The 15,516-nt window shown below is 40.0% G+C and overlaps 1 protein-coding gene across 10 annotated transcripts in view; it reads left to right on the plus strand.

The window, feature by feature from the left end:
- Positions 1-241: 241 nt before the first annotated feature.
- fnbp1b (formin binding protein 1b) overlaps positions 242-15,516 on the plus strand; it is a 209,427-nt gene continuing 194,152 nt past the window's right edge. For 4 of the 10 annotated variants that reach the window (XM_087998314.1, XM_087998320.1, XM_087998321.1 and 1 more), the window contains exon 1: positions 244-597. Coding sequence is in view for 1 of the 10 variants with exons in the window: in XM_087998315.1 (XP_087854441.1) it covers positions 574-597 (24 nt within the window). In the remaining 9 variants the exon portion in view is untranslated. Of the gene's footprint in view, positions 598-15,516 lie in introns of all 10 variants that reach the window. The other 6 variants (XM_087998316.1, XM_087998318.1, XM_087998317.1 and 3 more) reach the window with 4 other exon arrangements.

The raw sequence follows: 15,516 nt of genomic DNA on the forward strand, positions 1-15,516 counted from the left end.
TGTAACCTTTCCTCTCTAGGACACTTCTCTCGCCCAATTGTAACACAACCCATTTCCTTTGAGACACCACCATCCCCATTGGGACAGTCCCTTCTTCATTGCAAAACAATCCCGCGCCCATTGGGACACAAATTCCCCTCTTGGCGCGCGCGCGCGCGCACACATATGCTCTTAAACTTCGCCCCCACCCCCGAGAAACTTCGCCGCGTCTACAAACCTTCCCTTTCTCCTCCTCTGCCGCAGCCCCCCACCCCAGAAAATCACACCTACAGTTTCCCTGCCCCGCCTCCTCTCCTCCCCTCCCCCTTGTGCCGCGCTCCGTCCTCCTGAGCGCGCTCCCGCCCTGTCAGCCGTTGGCCATATTGTCACCAACTCAGAGTGGGGAGAGGGGGAGGAAGAGTCTAACGGAAAACCATGAAGGAGGAATGAACCCCGAACCCAATTCACAATAACTCTTTTCGACCCGTAGCGGATTGTCGCCACTTTGTTTTGTGTCAATTAGCAGTTGCCTGTTCGCTTTTAGACTTTGTTCAGACTATTTTTTCATCTTAATTCTGGAATTGCACGCCGACCATGAGCTGGGGAACGGAGCTGTGGGTGAGTGAGATTCAGGGGGGGAAAAAATGAAAAACAAAGTGTGTTTGGTCAAATCTGTTGACACTTATGCCACTCGGTTCGAAATCAGTGAAGGGTGAAAACGAGTTGAGGAAAATGCCTGTAATTATTTGCAAACTGGTTAATGATCACTTCTGAGCTATTTAACCATCTAAACGATTACTTGCGATTTTAAAACTTACAGGCTTTATGTTTTAAAATGCATTTTTATGGGATTGATTAATATAAGTATTAATATGAATTGGATGCAAAATCGGCTTGGGTAGAAGATGATTGTGTAATTTTTTTTACTATGGTTAAAACCTTTTTGATTTTTACCTGATGTGAAAGGAGAACCAACGGTCTAAGCCAAGAGGAGATCAATAAGCCGAATTGTTTATGATCGAATCATACTGAATTAAAAATTGCAGTATCTCAAGTGGTTTGATTTATGTTAATGGGAATTTCTGTTACTGTAAAAGACGAAGAGTCAAGGAAAGGAAATGGAATTTTAAGCAAGAAACAAGTCGGTAGTGTGCGCATTGGGCACCTGATCACGGCAGACAAAGGTATTTTAATAGGTTGCAAGTTATTACAATGTTTCTCCCCCTCCCCCAACCAGTAGTAAATTGGGTAAATCCTGAAGGAGAAATGCTGCCTCTCACGCCTTGGATATGCATGGCAATGCTTGGCTGTATCCAAACATACCTTGCATTCAGATTCTTCTAGAAAGGTTTTACCCGTGAGGGCGAACGAGGTGAGCTCATGAGGGCACAGAGATAATCGCTGGTAAATATTGTTGCTGAAGGAAGCAGAACTGTTTGCTTCTGTCACCTAGAAAATTACATTGTTAATGCAAATTAGACACCATGTGAAGTTGATGATGAAGGGAGAGGACATCCATTTAAAAAAAACCCAATCTTGGTCAATTGGATTGAAACGGTTATTTGTAATTTGTAAGAAAATTGCTTGTGGATTGTGCAGAGAAATTAGGGATACTGTGTATTTGTTGCTTTGTGGCAGATTATAATTATTTGTATAAATGTACAAAGTATAAATATGATTTTGGTAAGAATTTAACTGTCAATTATAGCAGTCCTAGCAACAGTAAAATGTATGACCATTGATGGTGGTCTTACATGTGTGCAAAGAGGAAAGTTTTAAACCTGAGTAAAACTACCTCAAAATATCTGTTTACAATCTGAGTAGTTTCTTGATTTTTGACATTTTTCATCACTTACCTGTTAACCTTTTAATGTGGACATTACAAATGACTGACAATTGCTACCAACTTCCTCAAAGCTGTTGTAAAAATAAATTTACAAACTCAGTTGGAGACAGTCTTGAACTTCACAACCAGTGAAAACATGATCTGTCTATCATCCACCATAGCAGTTTGTATTTTACAGCTAGTAGATTTAGCAATTTGAGTTATCAATCAACTTATTATCAGCTGACATCTTAGCCGAACAGTATATTGGTAAGTTCATGCTGCAATCATGTCTTAAATTATCTGGAGTAATGCAAGAAATTGATCACCCTGCATTTAACATGCTCACCAAACAGGAAATGCTATGTTTGGATATGTCGGTAAGTCCAGAGCAAATCATGCCTGAGTAAGCCTAGTGTATTTCAAGACAAGTCCCTCCTTAGAAAACTCCTTCTTCCACCCCAAACCAAAGTGTAATTGGTGGCCTTAAAGGACAACTGTTCACCACAATTCTACCTTAGATTATAGCTTTGCTTAAAGTAGTTCCTTTTTTAAAGTCTGTTCAGAAAGTGATATCCCAGATGTAAATGTTTGTCTTGTTAAATAATAATGAGTGATATGATGTGACATAAAATTCTGATGACCAACAAGCTATACTATAGGAGGTCAGCTCCTATCCTTTCTTTATTAATTCTTGAAACATCAGAGACAAATTTTATGATATTTTGTATTGAAGACATGAACTAATGTGATTCAGATTCCTTGATCAGATTGTTGTTGCAGCTGAACCATCATTCATTGCTCCATTTCCTAGTAAATTGATAACTTAGCTTATAAAGTAGGAAGTCTAAAATATCTTTCAATTATTAGAGCTTTAAGTATTTTACAATTGGAATTGCTGTTCTCCCAAATTTGGAACTTGGGTTCTGATGTAGCTTGGTACAATGGGAAGAAATTCAGTTTTTCTGATATAGTAAAGGCCTTTAGGCAGCTTTGAGCAAATGTAGTTTAAGAGCAGAAATTGTCTAAAATCATGTTACCATTGGTACACTAATGAAGATCAATGAGTTTGAGAAATAGAAAAGTTAACATTGCTTTTCTAAAATTGGGGCAGAATTGGCCCAGCACTGACATCTCTGTTTGGAAATTAAGAATCTAAAAGGAATTGGGGTAAAACTACACAGTAGTGATACAGGTCATAAAAGTCATTTTAAAAGAGTAAATTGAGTGCTCCCATATTAAAAGGATATGAACAAACAATATCAGAAGTGGACCATTTGGCCCCTTGAGCCTACTCTGCCATTCAATAAAATCATAGCTGATATTTCATGTTTCAAATTCCATATTCCCATCTACTCCCAACAACCTTTGATTTCTCTACCTAACAATAAGCTATTCCCCTCTGTCTTAAAGATATTCAATGACCCCCACCTTCGCTGCCTTCTCGGGCAGAGGATTCCAAGTCGCACAACCTTCTGAAAAGATTTCTCCTCCTAATGTAAACGGTCCGACTGGGAGAAAGTGAGGACTGCAGATGCTGGAGCTCAAAGTCAAAAAGTGTGGTGCTGGAAAAGCACAGCTGGTCAGGCAGCATCTGAGGAGTAGGAGAGTCGATCTTTCGAGCATAAGCTCTTCATCAGGAATGCAGGCGGGGCCAAGAATTTCACCAGTTTCCTCACTTGAGAATGTAATTTTTAAAAAGTTCTGGGATTCACATACGAAAGAACTGAAACCAGCATGGTCATTCTAAAAGATGAGAGACTTAACAAACAATCCAGGTCTCTCTCCATATATAATTTCAGTTGCATCACATTGTAAACTTTTGCTATAAATTCTATGTCTATGATCTTATACTCCACAACCACCTGATGAAGGAGCAGCGTTCCGAAAGCTAGTGCTTCCAAATAAACCTGTTGGATTATAACCTGGTGTTGTGATTTTTAACTTTGTACACCACAGTACAATACCAGCATCTCCAAATCATATGGAACTTATTACCACAAGATTAGTTGAAGTGAATAGCATTGATACATTTAAGTCAAATCATTTTAATACATGAAAGAGAAAGGAATATAAAGATATGCTGATGGCATAGAAAGAGGCTTATATGGAACATAATAGCTTAAGTCAGTTGTTCCAAATGACTAGTTTCTGTTCTGTATATTCAATGTAAGTTTTGGTGCACAGAAATTTAAACTAGCAGCTGCCTTTTACTAACTTTTTTTTGGTCCTACTTGATAACGGATGTGTTTCTCAACTGACTTGTTGGGTCGACAATATCAATTGTATTTCTCAATTGGAGAAAATTGGAGAAATGTGGTTTCATCAGTAAACATAAAATGTTATGTAAATCTTGTATGTTTACTTGAAACAGTATAGTACTCGCTCATTTTCTGAATTTTCAAGGAATGCTGTTAGACTGACTTAAAAGATAGTTAATTGAAATATAGTAACAATTGTTACCTGTAAATCAGCATGAAATGCAATAACTAGGTTTTCAGTTAGAATATTACTCAGTAAAATAAAAAAACAAAATTTATTTTGGCAAATATCAGATATAGGTGAAATGGTTTTTAGTTAAACTGAGCAAGAAGGAATTATTCAAATACTATCAATGTTATAGTTGACATTTGAAGTCAAAGCCAGCCAATTACCTTTAAAGGAAAACAAGTATGTGAAGATTGTTTTGTAAATATCAGACTGTGTTTGATTTAGTTTGGAAAGAGTTAAATGGTTGATAAAGCAGTTAATATACTGCAGATTAATTATTTACATATTTAAAAAGAAACTGAAACTGACATTTACACTCGCTATGATTGCAAGTTGCTGTGTGGTCGGATTCTTTAAGCATTTATTTCATTGACAGTTCCCTTGTTGTAGAGAAAACAAGATATTAATTGTCCATTTGTATCTATTACACATCTTGATTTGGGTTAGTTTAGATTTGTCATTTGAAAATACACCATAATGGAAAGTGAGTTGATGCTTGCGATTAGGCACTCTTTTTGAACCAAATTCTCATTTGCAAACGTGGGCTTTGACCGAGTGTCTTTACATTTTTAGTCTACATTTGTGCATTACAGGTCCAATAACAAAACAAAGATTGTACCAGTGACTATTTTTTTTAAACTTTTCTTAACTACCCCCACAAATGTCATTGTGCTTTATCATCCTTCCTGGTCAGTAGCTTAGTTAAATTCTAAGTGACATATTTGGCAACATGAAAGTGATTCAGTTCTATTTACTGCATACATGCTTGGAACTTTCTAGGTCTCCTGTCTCTTTGGCATGCAAGGTTACAAACTAAACAATCAAAGGAATTCTCTTTTTAGAAGCCTCTCAAAATTAAATAAGCTTTTCGAGTTTGAAGGCAATCACTTGTCAAATTATATTTCTAGCTATATAGGAACAGCGTTATCTTGAAGTAGCTTGAAAACTAAGAAAGGAAGAAGACAAATGCTAAGTCCAAATACAGCCTATTTTAGACATGACATAACAGGAAGGAAGGAGTTGTTATTCATAACGTGCTTTAGTAGCAATTTTAACTCTCCATGCTGTATATTATACTCAAAAATAAATTAGTTCAGGCCACAATGAATTATTATCAAAATTATTAAAAGCATTGAAAGCTTAGGACATCCCAGCACCCCAAGAATAATATGAAGAAGTAATTCTCTTTTGCATCTTTACTACATCATAATAATTTAATTAATGGTTAAATTAACCATAAATATTTTGTGTTTGAGAAAATACTTGGATTTTCTGGGAATTTTTTTTTATGTTTTGCAGTGTAGTGATAAGAGTCATAGAGCTGTGGAGGTTTACAGCATGAAAACAGGTCCTTTGGCCCAATGTGTCCATGTGCCCAGTTTTCACAATTAATCTAGTCCCATTTGGTCCATATCCCTACATACCCAGGCCATCTATGTGCTTGTCCAAATGTTTCTTAAATCATAAAATTGTCTCCACCACTACCTGTGGCAGCCTGTTCCAGACACTCATCACCCTGTGTGAAAAAGTATCCCTCTGAACCCCTTTGTATTGCTCCCCTTTCACCTTAAATGTATGCTCTCTAGTTTTAGACTCCACTACCATGGGGAAAAGCTGTTTGTTCTCTACCTTATCTATGCTTCAGGGAAAAAGTCCCAGCGTATCCAGCCTCTTATAACTCAAACGTTCTGGACCAGGTAGCATCTTAGTAAATCTTTTTTGAGTTCTTTCTTGTTTAATAATATTCTTTCTGCAGTGGGACAACCAGAACTGCACGTGGGTACTCTCTAAATGTGGCCTACAGTTTGTACAGCTTCAAGACATCCTGACTCCAATACTCAATGCTCTGACCAATGAAAACAAACATGCGGAAAGCTGCCTTCTCCACCCTGTCTACCTTTGACTCCACTTTCAAAAAGCTATGAACCTGTACCCCTTTGTTCTTTAACACTCTAGTCCTACAAGGGAGGGTTTAAACTAGATGTTGGGGGTGGGATTCTCAACAGCAGGGAGGCAACTGCAAGACTGGAAGGATAAAATAGTAAGTTGAAGAGACAGGTCAGAGAGCAAGGAATGCCTGTTGGATGTTTCAATGCAAGCAGACTGACAGGTAAGGTCAATGAACTTGGGTTGTGGATAGGTACATGGGACTAGTATATTATAGCCATTACAGAAACATGGCTAATGGAGGATCAGGACTGGCAGCTTAATGTGCCAGGGTACAGGTGCAGGACAGAGGTGGTGGAAACAGGGGGGGGAGGCATTGCATTTTTGATTAAGGCGAGTATCACAGCAGTAAGCAGAGATGAAATAGCTGAAGGATCATCCAGTGAGGTTTTGTGGAGCTAAGAAATAAGGGGATAGTGAAGTCACTGGGGTTGTACTATAGGCCCCCAAGTAGATATCAGGAATTAAAGGAACAAATGTGCAGGGAGACTGGCAAGACTTGCTGGAGCAATTGTGATGCCAGAGTAGGGGATTTTAATTTTCCTAACATTGACTGGGATAAGGGCTTAGATGGGGTGGAATTTGTTAAGTGAATTCAGGAGAGTTTCTGTGAGCAGCATATAGAGAGCCCCGCTCGGGAAGGAGTAAAAAAATCAACCTACTCGTGGGAAATAGGGCAGGACAGGTGAAAGAGGTAATAGTGAGAGAGCACTTTGGCACTCGTGACCATAGTTCTATTAATTTTAAAATGGGTTTGGAGAGGGACAAAACTAGTACACAGTTTCAAGTTCTAAATTGGAGCAAGGCAGGTTTTGGTGGAATTAGACAAGAGCTTGCAGGGGTTGACTGGAGTAATGTCTTTGCAGGCAAAGGGACCTCTGGCAAGTGGGAGGGCTATAAAAGTGAGATAGCTAGAGTTGAAGGTCTGTATGTTCCTGCAAGGGTGAAGGGCAAGGTTGGCAAGAATAGGGAACCCTAGATGACAAGATATTGAGACATTGACCAGAAAAAAGGAGTCATGGCTCAGGTACAGGCAGCTGGAATCGAGGGAATCCCTGGAGAGATATAGGGGATACAGAAGTTTACTGAAGAAGGAAATCAGGTAGATGAAAAAGGGGCATGAGATAGCCTTGGCTGAGAAGATTAGGGTGAATCCAAAGAGGTTCATTAAGTATATTAAAGGAAAAAAAAACTAAAAAGAATAGGACTTCTCAAGGACCCAAGTGGACATGTATGTGTAGAACTGCAGGAGATGGGCGAAGTCCTCAATGAATATTTCTCCTCTGTGTTAACTGTGGAGAAAGACATGAAGACTTGGGGAAGTTAGTGGTGATATCTTGGGGACTGTCCATATCACAGTGGAGAAGGTGATAGATATATTAGAATCAATGAAGGTGGATAAATCTCCTGGTCCTGACAATATCCAGGAACACTGCAAAAGGCTAGAGAAGAAATTGCGGAAACCCTAGCTGATATTTTTGCATCATTGTTAGCCACGGGTGAGGTCCTGGAAATCTGGACGGTAATGAATACTAAGCCCTTATTCATGAAGGACTGCAAAGAAAGTCCTGGGAACTATAGGCCAGTAAGCTTAACATCTGTGTAGGTTGGTTACTTGAGAAGATTCTGAGAGACGAGACATGCATGCATTTGGAATGACAGGGTTGGATTAGGAATAGTCAGCATAGCTTTATGCATGGGAGATCATACCTCACAAATTTGTTAGAGCTCTTTGATGAAGTGACCAGGAAGGTTGACAAGGGCAAGGTGGTAGACATAATCTGTATTGATTTCAGTAAGGCATTTGATAATGCTCCACATGGTAGGAGATTGCAGGTGAATCTCCTGGAAGGTGAGATTGCATGGAATCCGGGGGTGGGGCTGACAAATAGAATACATAATTGGCTTGATAGGAAACAGAGGGTTATAATGGAAGAATGATTGTTGGACTGGAGACCTGTGATTAGTGGAGTGCCTTGGGTCGGTGTTGGGCCCATTATTGTTTGTTATCTATATCAGTTATTTAGATGAGAATGCCCAAGGAGTGATTAGTAAGTTTGCTGATGACACTATAATAGGTGGTATTGTAGACAGTGAGGAAGGTTTATCAGAAGTTACAGCAAGACCTTGATCAGTTGGGGAAATGGGCTGAGAAATGGCAAATGGAGTTTAATATAGATAAGTGTGAGGACTTATATTTTGGAAAGTCAAATCAAGGTAGGAGTTTCATGGTGAATAGTAGGGCCTCAAAGGGTGTGATTGAACAGAGGGACCTTGGAGTTCAGGTGAATGATTCTCTGAAAGTGGAGTCACAGGTAGACAGGGCAGTGAAGAAGGCTTTGGGCACATTGGCCTTCATCAGTCAGGGCACTGATTATAGAAGTTGGGAAGTTATGTTGCAGTTGTACAGGACATTGGTGAGGCTGCACTTGGAGTATTGTGTTCAGTTTTGGTCACCTTACTATGAGAAAGATGTTATTCAACTAGAAAGAGTGCAGAAGAAATTTACAAGGATGTTGCCAGAACTCAAAGGCCTGAGTTATAAGGAGAGGTTGGACAAGCTAGAACTTTCTTCTTTAGACTGTAAGAAACTGAGACGGGGTGTTATAGAAGTATTTAAGAGACATGGATAGGATAAACACAGAAATAGAGAACACACACCGGATCATCAACGCCACCCTCTCAGGAATCCGATTCACTGGAGAGGAAGAAAAGGATAACCAACTCCCATTCCTAGACGTGATGGTACAGAGAACACCTAACGGAGAATTCACCACAAAGGTGTACAGGAAAGCCACACACACACAGACCAACTCCTAAACTACGAAAGCAACCACCCCAACACAAACAAAAGAAGTTGCATCAAGACACTATTCAAAAGAGCCACAAAACACTGCAGCACACCAGAACTGCAAAAAGGGGAAGAAGAACACCTATACAATGTATTCGCCTAAAACTGATACCCCCGCAATTTCATCAACAGATGCCTAAGGGAAAGACAACGGAACGAGGACATGCCACAACCCAAAGGACTAGCCATACTACCATACATCAAGAGCATTTCCGAACTGACAGCCAGACTACTGCGACCACTAGGACTCATAACAGCAGACAAACCAACAGCCACTCTCAGACAACAACTCACCAGAACGAAGGACCCAATACCCAGCATGAGCAAAACCAATGTAGTGTACAAAATCCCATGCAAGGACTGTACAAAACACTACATAGGACAAACAGGAAGACAGCTAACGATCCGCATCCATGAACACCAACTAGCCACGAAATGACACGACCAGCTATCTTTAGTAGCCCCACACACCAATGACAAGCAACATGAATTCGACTGGGACAACACTACTATTATAGGACAAGCTAAACAGAGAACAGCCAGGGAATTCCGAGAGGCATGGCACTCATCCACCGATTCAATCAATAAGCACATCGACCTGGACCCAATATACCGACTACTGCAACGGACAGCTGGAACTGACAACCGGAAGCGGCAGATTCAAACCACTACAAATGCCGGAGGAAAGCTCAGAGAAGCGCTTCACAGGAAGCTCCCAAGCACTGATGTCACCTAGACAGGGGACGAAATGTCTGCAACACAAATTCCCAGCTTGGCGAACAGAACCACAACAACATGGATAGGGTGAATACACTAAATCTTTTTCCTAGGGTTGGGAATCGAGGAATAGAGGGTATTATGTTAGAGTTAGAGGGGAAAGAATAAAAGGGAACCTGAGGGGCAACGACTTTACATAGAGGGTAGTACGCATATGTCTACAGCACTGCCCTCATCTACTTTCTTGGTTACCCTTTCAAAAAAAACTCAAGCAAATTTGAGACTCAATTTCCCATGCACAAAGCCATACTGACTATCCCAAATGGGTCTTTGCCATTTCCAAATGCCTGTAGATCCTGTCTGTGAGAATCCCCTCTAACAAATTACACATTACAGATGTAAGGCTCAACAGTCTGTAATCCCCAGGCATTTCCCTGTAGCTTTTGTTAAATCAGAGCACAGCATTAGGCACCCTCCAATTTTCGGCACTTCACCTGTGGCTGTCGATGATACAAGCAGCTTTGCCAAGGGCCCTGCAATTTCCTCCCTAGCTTCCTGAGTAGTCTTGGGATACACTTCATCAGGTCCTGGGGATTTATTTACCTTAATGCATTTTTAAGACTTCCTGTACCCCCTCTTCTGTAATGTGATCTCTCTTCAAGACATCACTGTTTATTTCCTCAAGTTTCTTAGAATCCATGCCTTCCTTGATGATAAATACTGACAAGAAATATTCATTTAGGATCTCACCCATATCTTGTGCCTCTGCACATAAACAACCTTGTTGATCTTTAAGAGGTCTATTCTCTCCCTCATTACTTTTTTTCCTTTCCTGCACTTGCAGACTCTTTAGATTTTCTTTTACCTTATCTGCCAAAACCATCTCGTGTCCCCTTTTAGCCCTCCTGACTTCCATCTCAAGTGTACTCTGACGCCCTCTCTACTCAAGGATTCACTAGTTTCCAGCTGCCTATATATGTCATATGCCTCCTCCTTTTTCTCGAACTGGAGTCTCAATGACTCTAGTCATCCAGAGTTCCATACTCATGCCAGCTTTATCCTTCACTCTAACAGGAACATGCTTCACTCTAACAAGAATATCCTGAACCCTCACTTTTGAAAGCCTCCCTCTTACCAGGTATCCTTTTTCCTGCAAGTAGCCTCCCTAAATCAATTTTTGAAAGTTCCTATCTAAGACCTTCAAAGTTGGCCTTCCCCCAATTTGAACTTTAGCTTGTGGACCAAACCTATCCTTTTCCATAGCAATTTTAAACTAATGGAATTATGGTCATTGGTCCCGAAGCGCTCCCCACTAACACTTCCATTAATTGCCCTGGCTTATTCCCCAAGAGGGGTCAAGTTTTGCCCCATCTCTATTGTGCTATCTACATACTGCATGAGAAATTCTTCCTGAACAAATGTAAGCCCTTAACGCTAAGGCAGCCCCAGCCGATATTCGGAAAGTTAAAATCCCCTACTATTACAACCATTGTACAATAGCTATCAAAATGATCTCCCCTTTTTTATTTCTCAATTCTACGGACTCAGTGGAAAAAAAACTTCAAGAATGTCCTCTCTCAGTACTACTGTGATGTTCTCCCTAATCAAATACGCAATTTTCCTTCAGCTTTTGCCTCTCCTTCTCATCCTTCCGATAGCATCTGTACCCTAGAACATTGAGGTGCCAGTCCTGAGCATCCCTGAATCACGTTTCTGAAATATCTATAATATCCCAGTCCTATATACCTATCCGTGCCCTGAGTTTATTTGCCTTACCTGTCAGACTTCTTGCATTGAAATAAGTACAGATTAACCCAGATTTCCCTTGCTTCCTTCCATGCTCTTGCCTGCCCTATCTAGTACTAAGAGTACCAATACTGCCTTTACTACTTAACTTGCTCACGTTAACTTCTGTACTATCCTCAACTTTCTCTTTCTTCACCCTCCAACTTTGGAACCCACCCCCTGCCAGATTGGTTTAAACCCTCCTTGCTATTTTGCTTTCAGATATAAATTGTTTCATATTTTATTACCTTTTTAGAGCACTTTGTAATTTAATTTTGAACGTAAACTGGTTGGTGTAGGATCATTGGGAGCGAGGTGGACAGTACTGGCTGCATCTACTTAATTGTATGCCAGAAATGTGATAATTTCAGAATTACTTCCAAAATGGGTAGTGGAAGTAGATTCAGTAGTCAGCTTCGAAAGGGAATTGGATAATTATTCAATTGGAAACTCAGAAGATTTAAGAGAAAGAGTAGGGAAATAGGACTAATTCAATAGATCTGCAGAACTGCACTGATGCAGTTATTTACATATAAGGATTCTGGGGGATGTTTGTGAAATAATACCAGAGGCTGGCTATATTATTTTTCAGAATTATGTGTAAAGAATTGCTTGCTGAAGGTTTGGAGTGGCAAATGTGATGTTTGCCAACTTCGTCAATATTGGTGTGGTCAGTCTTGAGTCCCCGCTTATTCTCTTTCTCCTATTACTGCCACCACATCCACATGTATGACAACCTAAACTTGTTCTGCATCCCATTTTGATCTTTTTAAAATTCCAATTGTTCCTCACACTGTGAAGCCTCTTCCCTTTATATTTTCGCTTTTCCCCCCTCAACCTCTGAACTTACTAATTTTTTGTTATGGACTAGACCAAACCCCATCAAAATAAATCAAGGCAGTAGCCCTAGACCCTAACTATTATCTGAAGGCAAGTGTAAGGCGCTGTGTTCCAAATGTGATTCAATTGGTCCACTACTAGGCTTTAAGCAAAATCCACTTTATTCTTACAATGCACTTAAAATGAACCAAAAAGAAAATTGGCATAAAGTAAACTCTGTTGAAATACTTGACAAAATAATATATTGTAATAACTAATTATCAATTGTTCCTATAGAGCAGCATCTCTTAAACACACCCTTGGCAAAAGCAACTTTAGCAAAACAGATTTTTTTCATGTTAGGAGAAAGGAACACCAAAATAAACAGTGAGAGAGCTTGAGCTGTTTGCTGCAGCAGAGCAAGAGCTGTATCTATCAGCTTCAAGCCCCAACTTCAGCTGAAAGCAAAGCTAAAATTCTGGGTCTGTATGAGCCTGACTGTACCTATTCCTATTTCTTTTGTCTAATTTTTAAAAAAGCACACTCTGAGCTGAAAATTGTTTCTCCACTGCTTCTGAATAAGGCAGAACTAGCAACATCTTTCTGAAAGAGAAACAGCACCAAACAAATTCCTCTTGAAGGCACACTACAGTCATTGTTAATTTCCGTGTCCATGTAAGCACCCGTTACGTTTTCTGTTCTGAATTTATTGGATACTGTACTTCAAAATATTTGCCTGTATAATAGTGGGACTGAGCCTGAGCTTGTCCACTCCCATCTGTTTTCCTTGTTTCTCTTCTTTTCACTTTTGTTTCTTTTATGGTTTTTTTTTTGTTTTCTATTCTTTAAAGCTTCTTACAGTATTGGCATGGCAGTGAGACCAGTCCATGCGCGGGGTGGTGGCAGCCTCCTTGTGGTCAGAGGTGGTGGGATCAGAGACAGCAGCCTCCCAGGTTTCTCTCGGTGATTGGAGGAGGCAGCAGCACTGCAGTGCTGTGAAAGTGGGCCGTTGTGGCAGTGGTGATGGTTCCTCCTGTCTCCTCTCGGCGATTAAAGGCTTTGGCAACACAACACCAAGAGCTGGCCTTTCACATAATGGCGGCAGTGTCCCAGCCGTCCTAGTGATTAGAGGTGGTGGTGTCAGCGACAGCAATGATGTGGCTCCTTCCAGGGTTCAGGATGGCAGTGGCGGCAAGGCTCCTATCAGCGATCGAAAGTGGCGGCGTTTTCTTCAGCAGCAATAATGTGGCTGATCCCAGCAATTGATGCATGACTGTCAGGCGACTTAGTTTCCAGGACATGGCTCGACCTATGTGCCTGGATTGGTGGCTGAGCGTTCCAAATACCTTTTAGGGCGATTAAAATTTTAAACTTTTAAGACCTGGTCGTTTTCTTGCCTTTTGGCTTTTTTTGTAAACTTGTACTTTATTTTTAAATTCTTGTTTTGTAAACAAGATGGTACCAGATAATGGCTACTTTGTATTCCTATACTTGAGTACACATGACAATAAATTCTAATTCTCTTCCCCTTCGTCGTCACCCTTTTGATTGTGTCATCTCCTGAAAACTTTTTATTCTCCTTTGGCACAAATGATCATTTTCTTCTATATGTACCTCTTTGCATGCCACATAACAACATTTCTTTCTGTGAATCTATGTGGAAAAATTCACCTACAAATAATTTACAACTACACTTTCAGACTTCCATCTATTTAACAGTTTGAAAGGAGAATGAAAAGGTCAAAGGAGTTGGCACAATCAAAGGGTAACCATGAAGCAGAATAGAATTAAAATGTATTGTATGGATACATGAATTCTGTGAAAATTGTACAAAGTTGTCATTATCTGGTGCCATTTTGGTTACAAAACAAGAATGAGAAAAACACAGAAAAATAAAGCCAAAAGGTAAATCTTTAAGTATAAAGTTTTATTGCCATAAAAGGTGTTTGGACTGCTCAGCCACCAATGCAGGCACCTGGAGCTAGCCATGTCCTGGAGTCTAAGTCAGTCTGAGAGTGTTGTATTGATTGCTGGGAGCAACTAAATTATTGTTGCTGCTGACAATGCAGTCGCCTTCGATCACTGGGAGGAGCTTTGCCACCACTGCCACCCCAAACACTGGAAGGAGTCTTGTCATTGACACCATTGCCTCCAATTGCTATTTCCACAGTACATCTACAGTTTATATTAATTCCTCATAAACCCCACACCTTCACCCTTATTCCCAGTGTTATTTCCATCTGGTATTTCTCCCTTCCTCACTTTCTTAAATGTAAACAGTGGCAACTACAACATATATAGCACAAAGTTGCTTAAACCAAAAACTCATGGATCATAAAAAATGCTATCTGGCCTCATGGTTCCCTGCTTCAACCAGCCATTTCTAGAGAATCCTTCTTGAGAACAAAGATAATTCCAACTCTACTTTCTACTAGAATCTCTCCTTTGGCTAACTTACTTCCCTTTTACCCTTGTCTCCATTGTCAAGTGTGTGGAGATTATGAACTTTTTTTCAGTTTGTTTAATATAATTCACTTTGTATCTTTAGTTTTTCTTTTTGCAGCCCTGATCTTTGGTTTCTCTGGCTCACTGTTTTCACTAAGCTTATCTTATTTAAGATCTCATCTTGCTCCCTTGCCCTAATTTCTATTCAATTGCTAAACACATGCTTCACTTCCAGGCCTCTTTCTAGCTGTCATTTTAAAAGGTTCACTTTTCTCAGTTATTGGTAAAACTGTTCTTGTTGCATCCCTGCACAGCACCAAAATTGTACTAAAATCTTTCAGATTGCATCCTTTATCCTCTTTTGACCTTTTGTCATGGACAGCCATCCCATTATTGCACAAAAACTGTCTTCCAATTTCCAGCTTTGAGGGATTGCCCATGTTTGATTTCTTCCTTGCCTATTAAATTATACCCTGCACATCTCCAACAATAAATTATTTTTAAGTTCCTATGCAATAATGTTCAAATACTGTGTTTTTCTGTATCTACATGCTGCCCCTTGCTGATATCATCTGTAGATATGTAGTCAGCATATCTTTACTTATTCAGCACTGTCTCAATCCCTTTACTGACTTTGTGCTATCGGACTGTCTAACAT

This window comes from Chiloscyllium plagiosum, unplaced genomic scaffold (assembly GCF_037043375.1).
Source record: "Chiloscyllium plagiosum isolate Xiang-an unplaced genomic scaffold, Cpla_swu_hap1 HiC_scaffold_21, whole genome shotgun sequence".
Lineage (NCBI taxonomy): Eukaryota > Metazoa > Chordata > Chondrichthyes > Orectolobiformes > Hemiscylliidae > Chiloscyllium > Chiloscyllium plagiosum.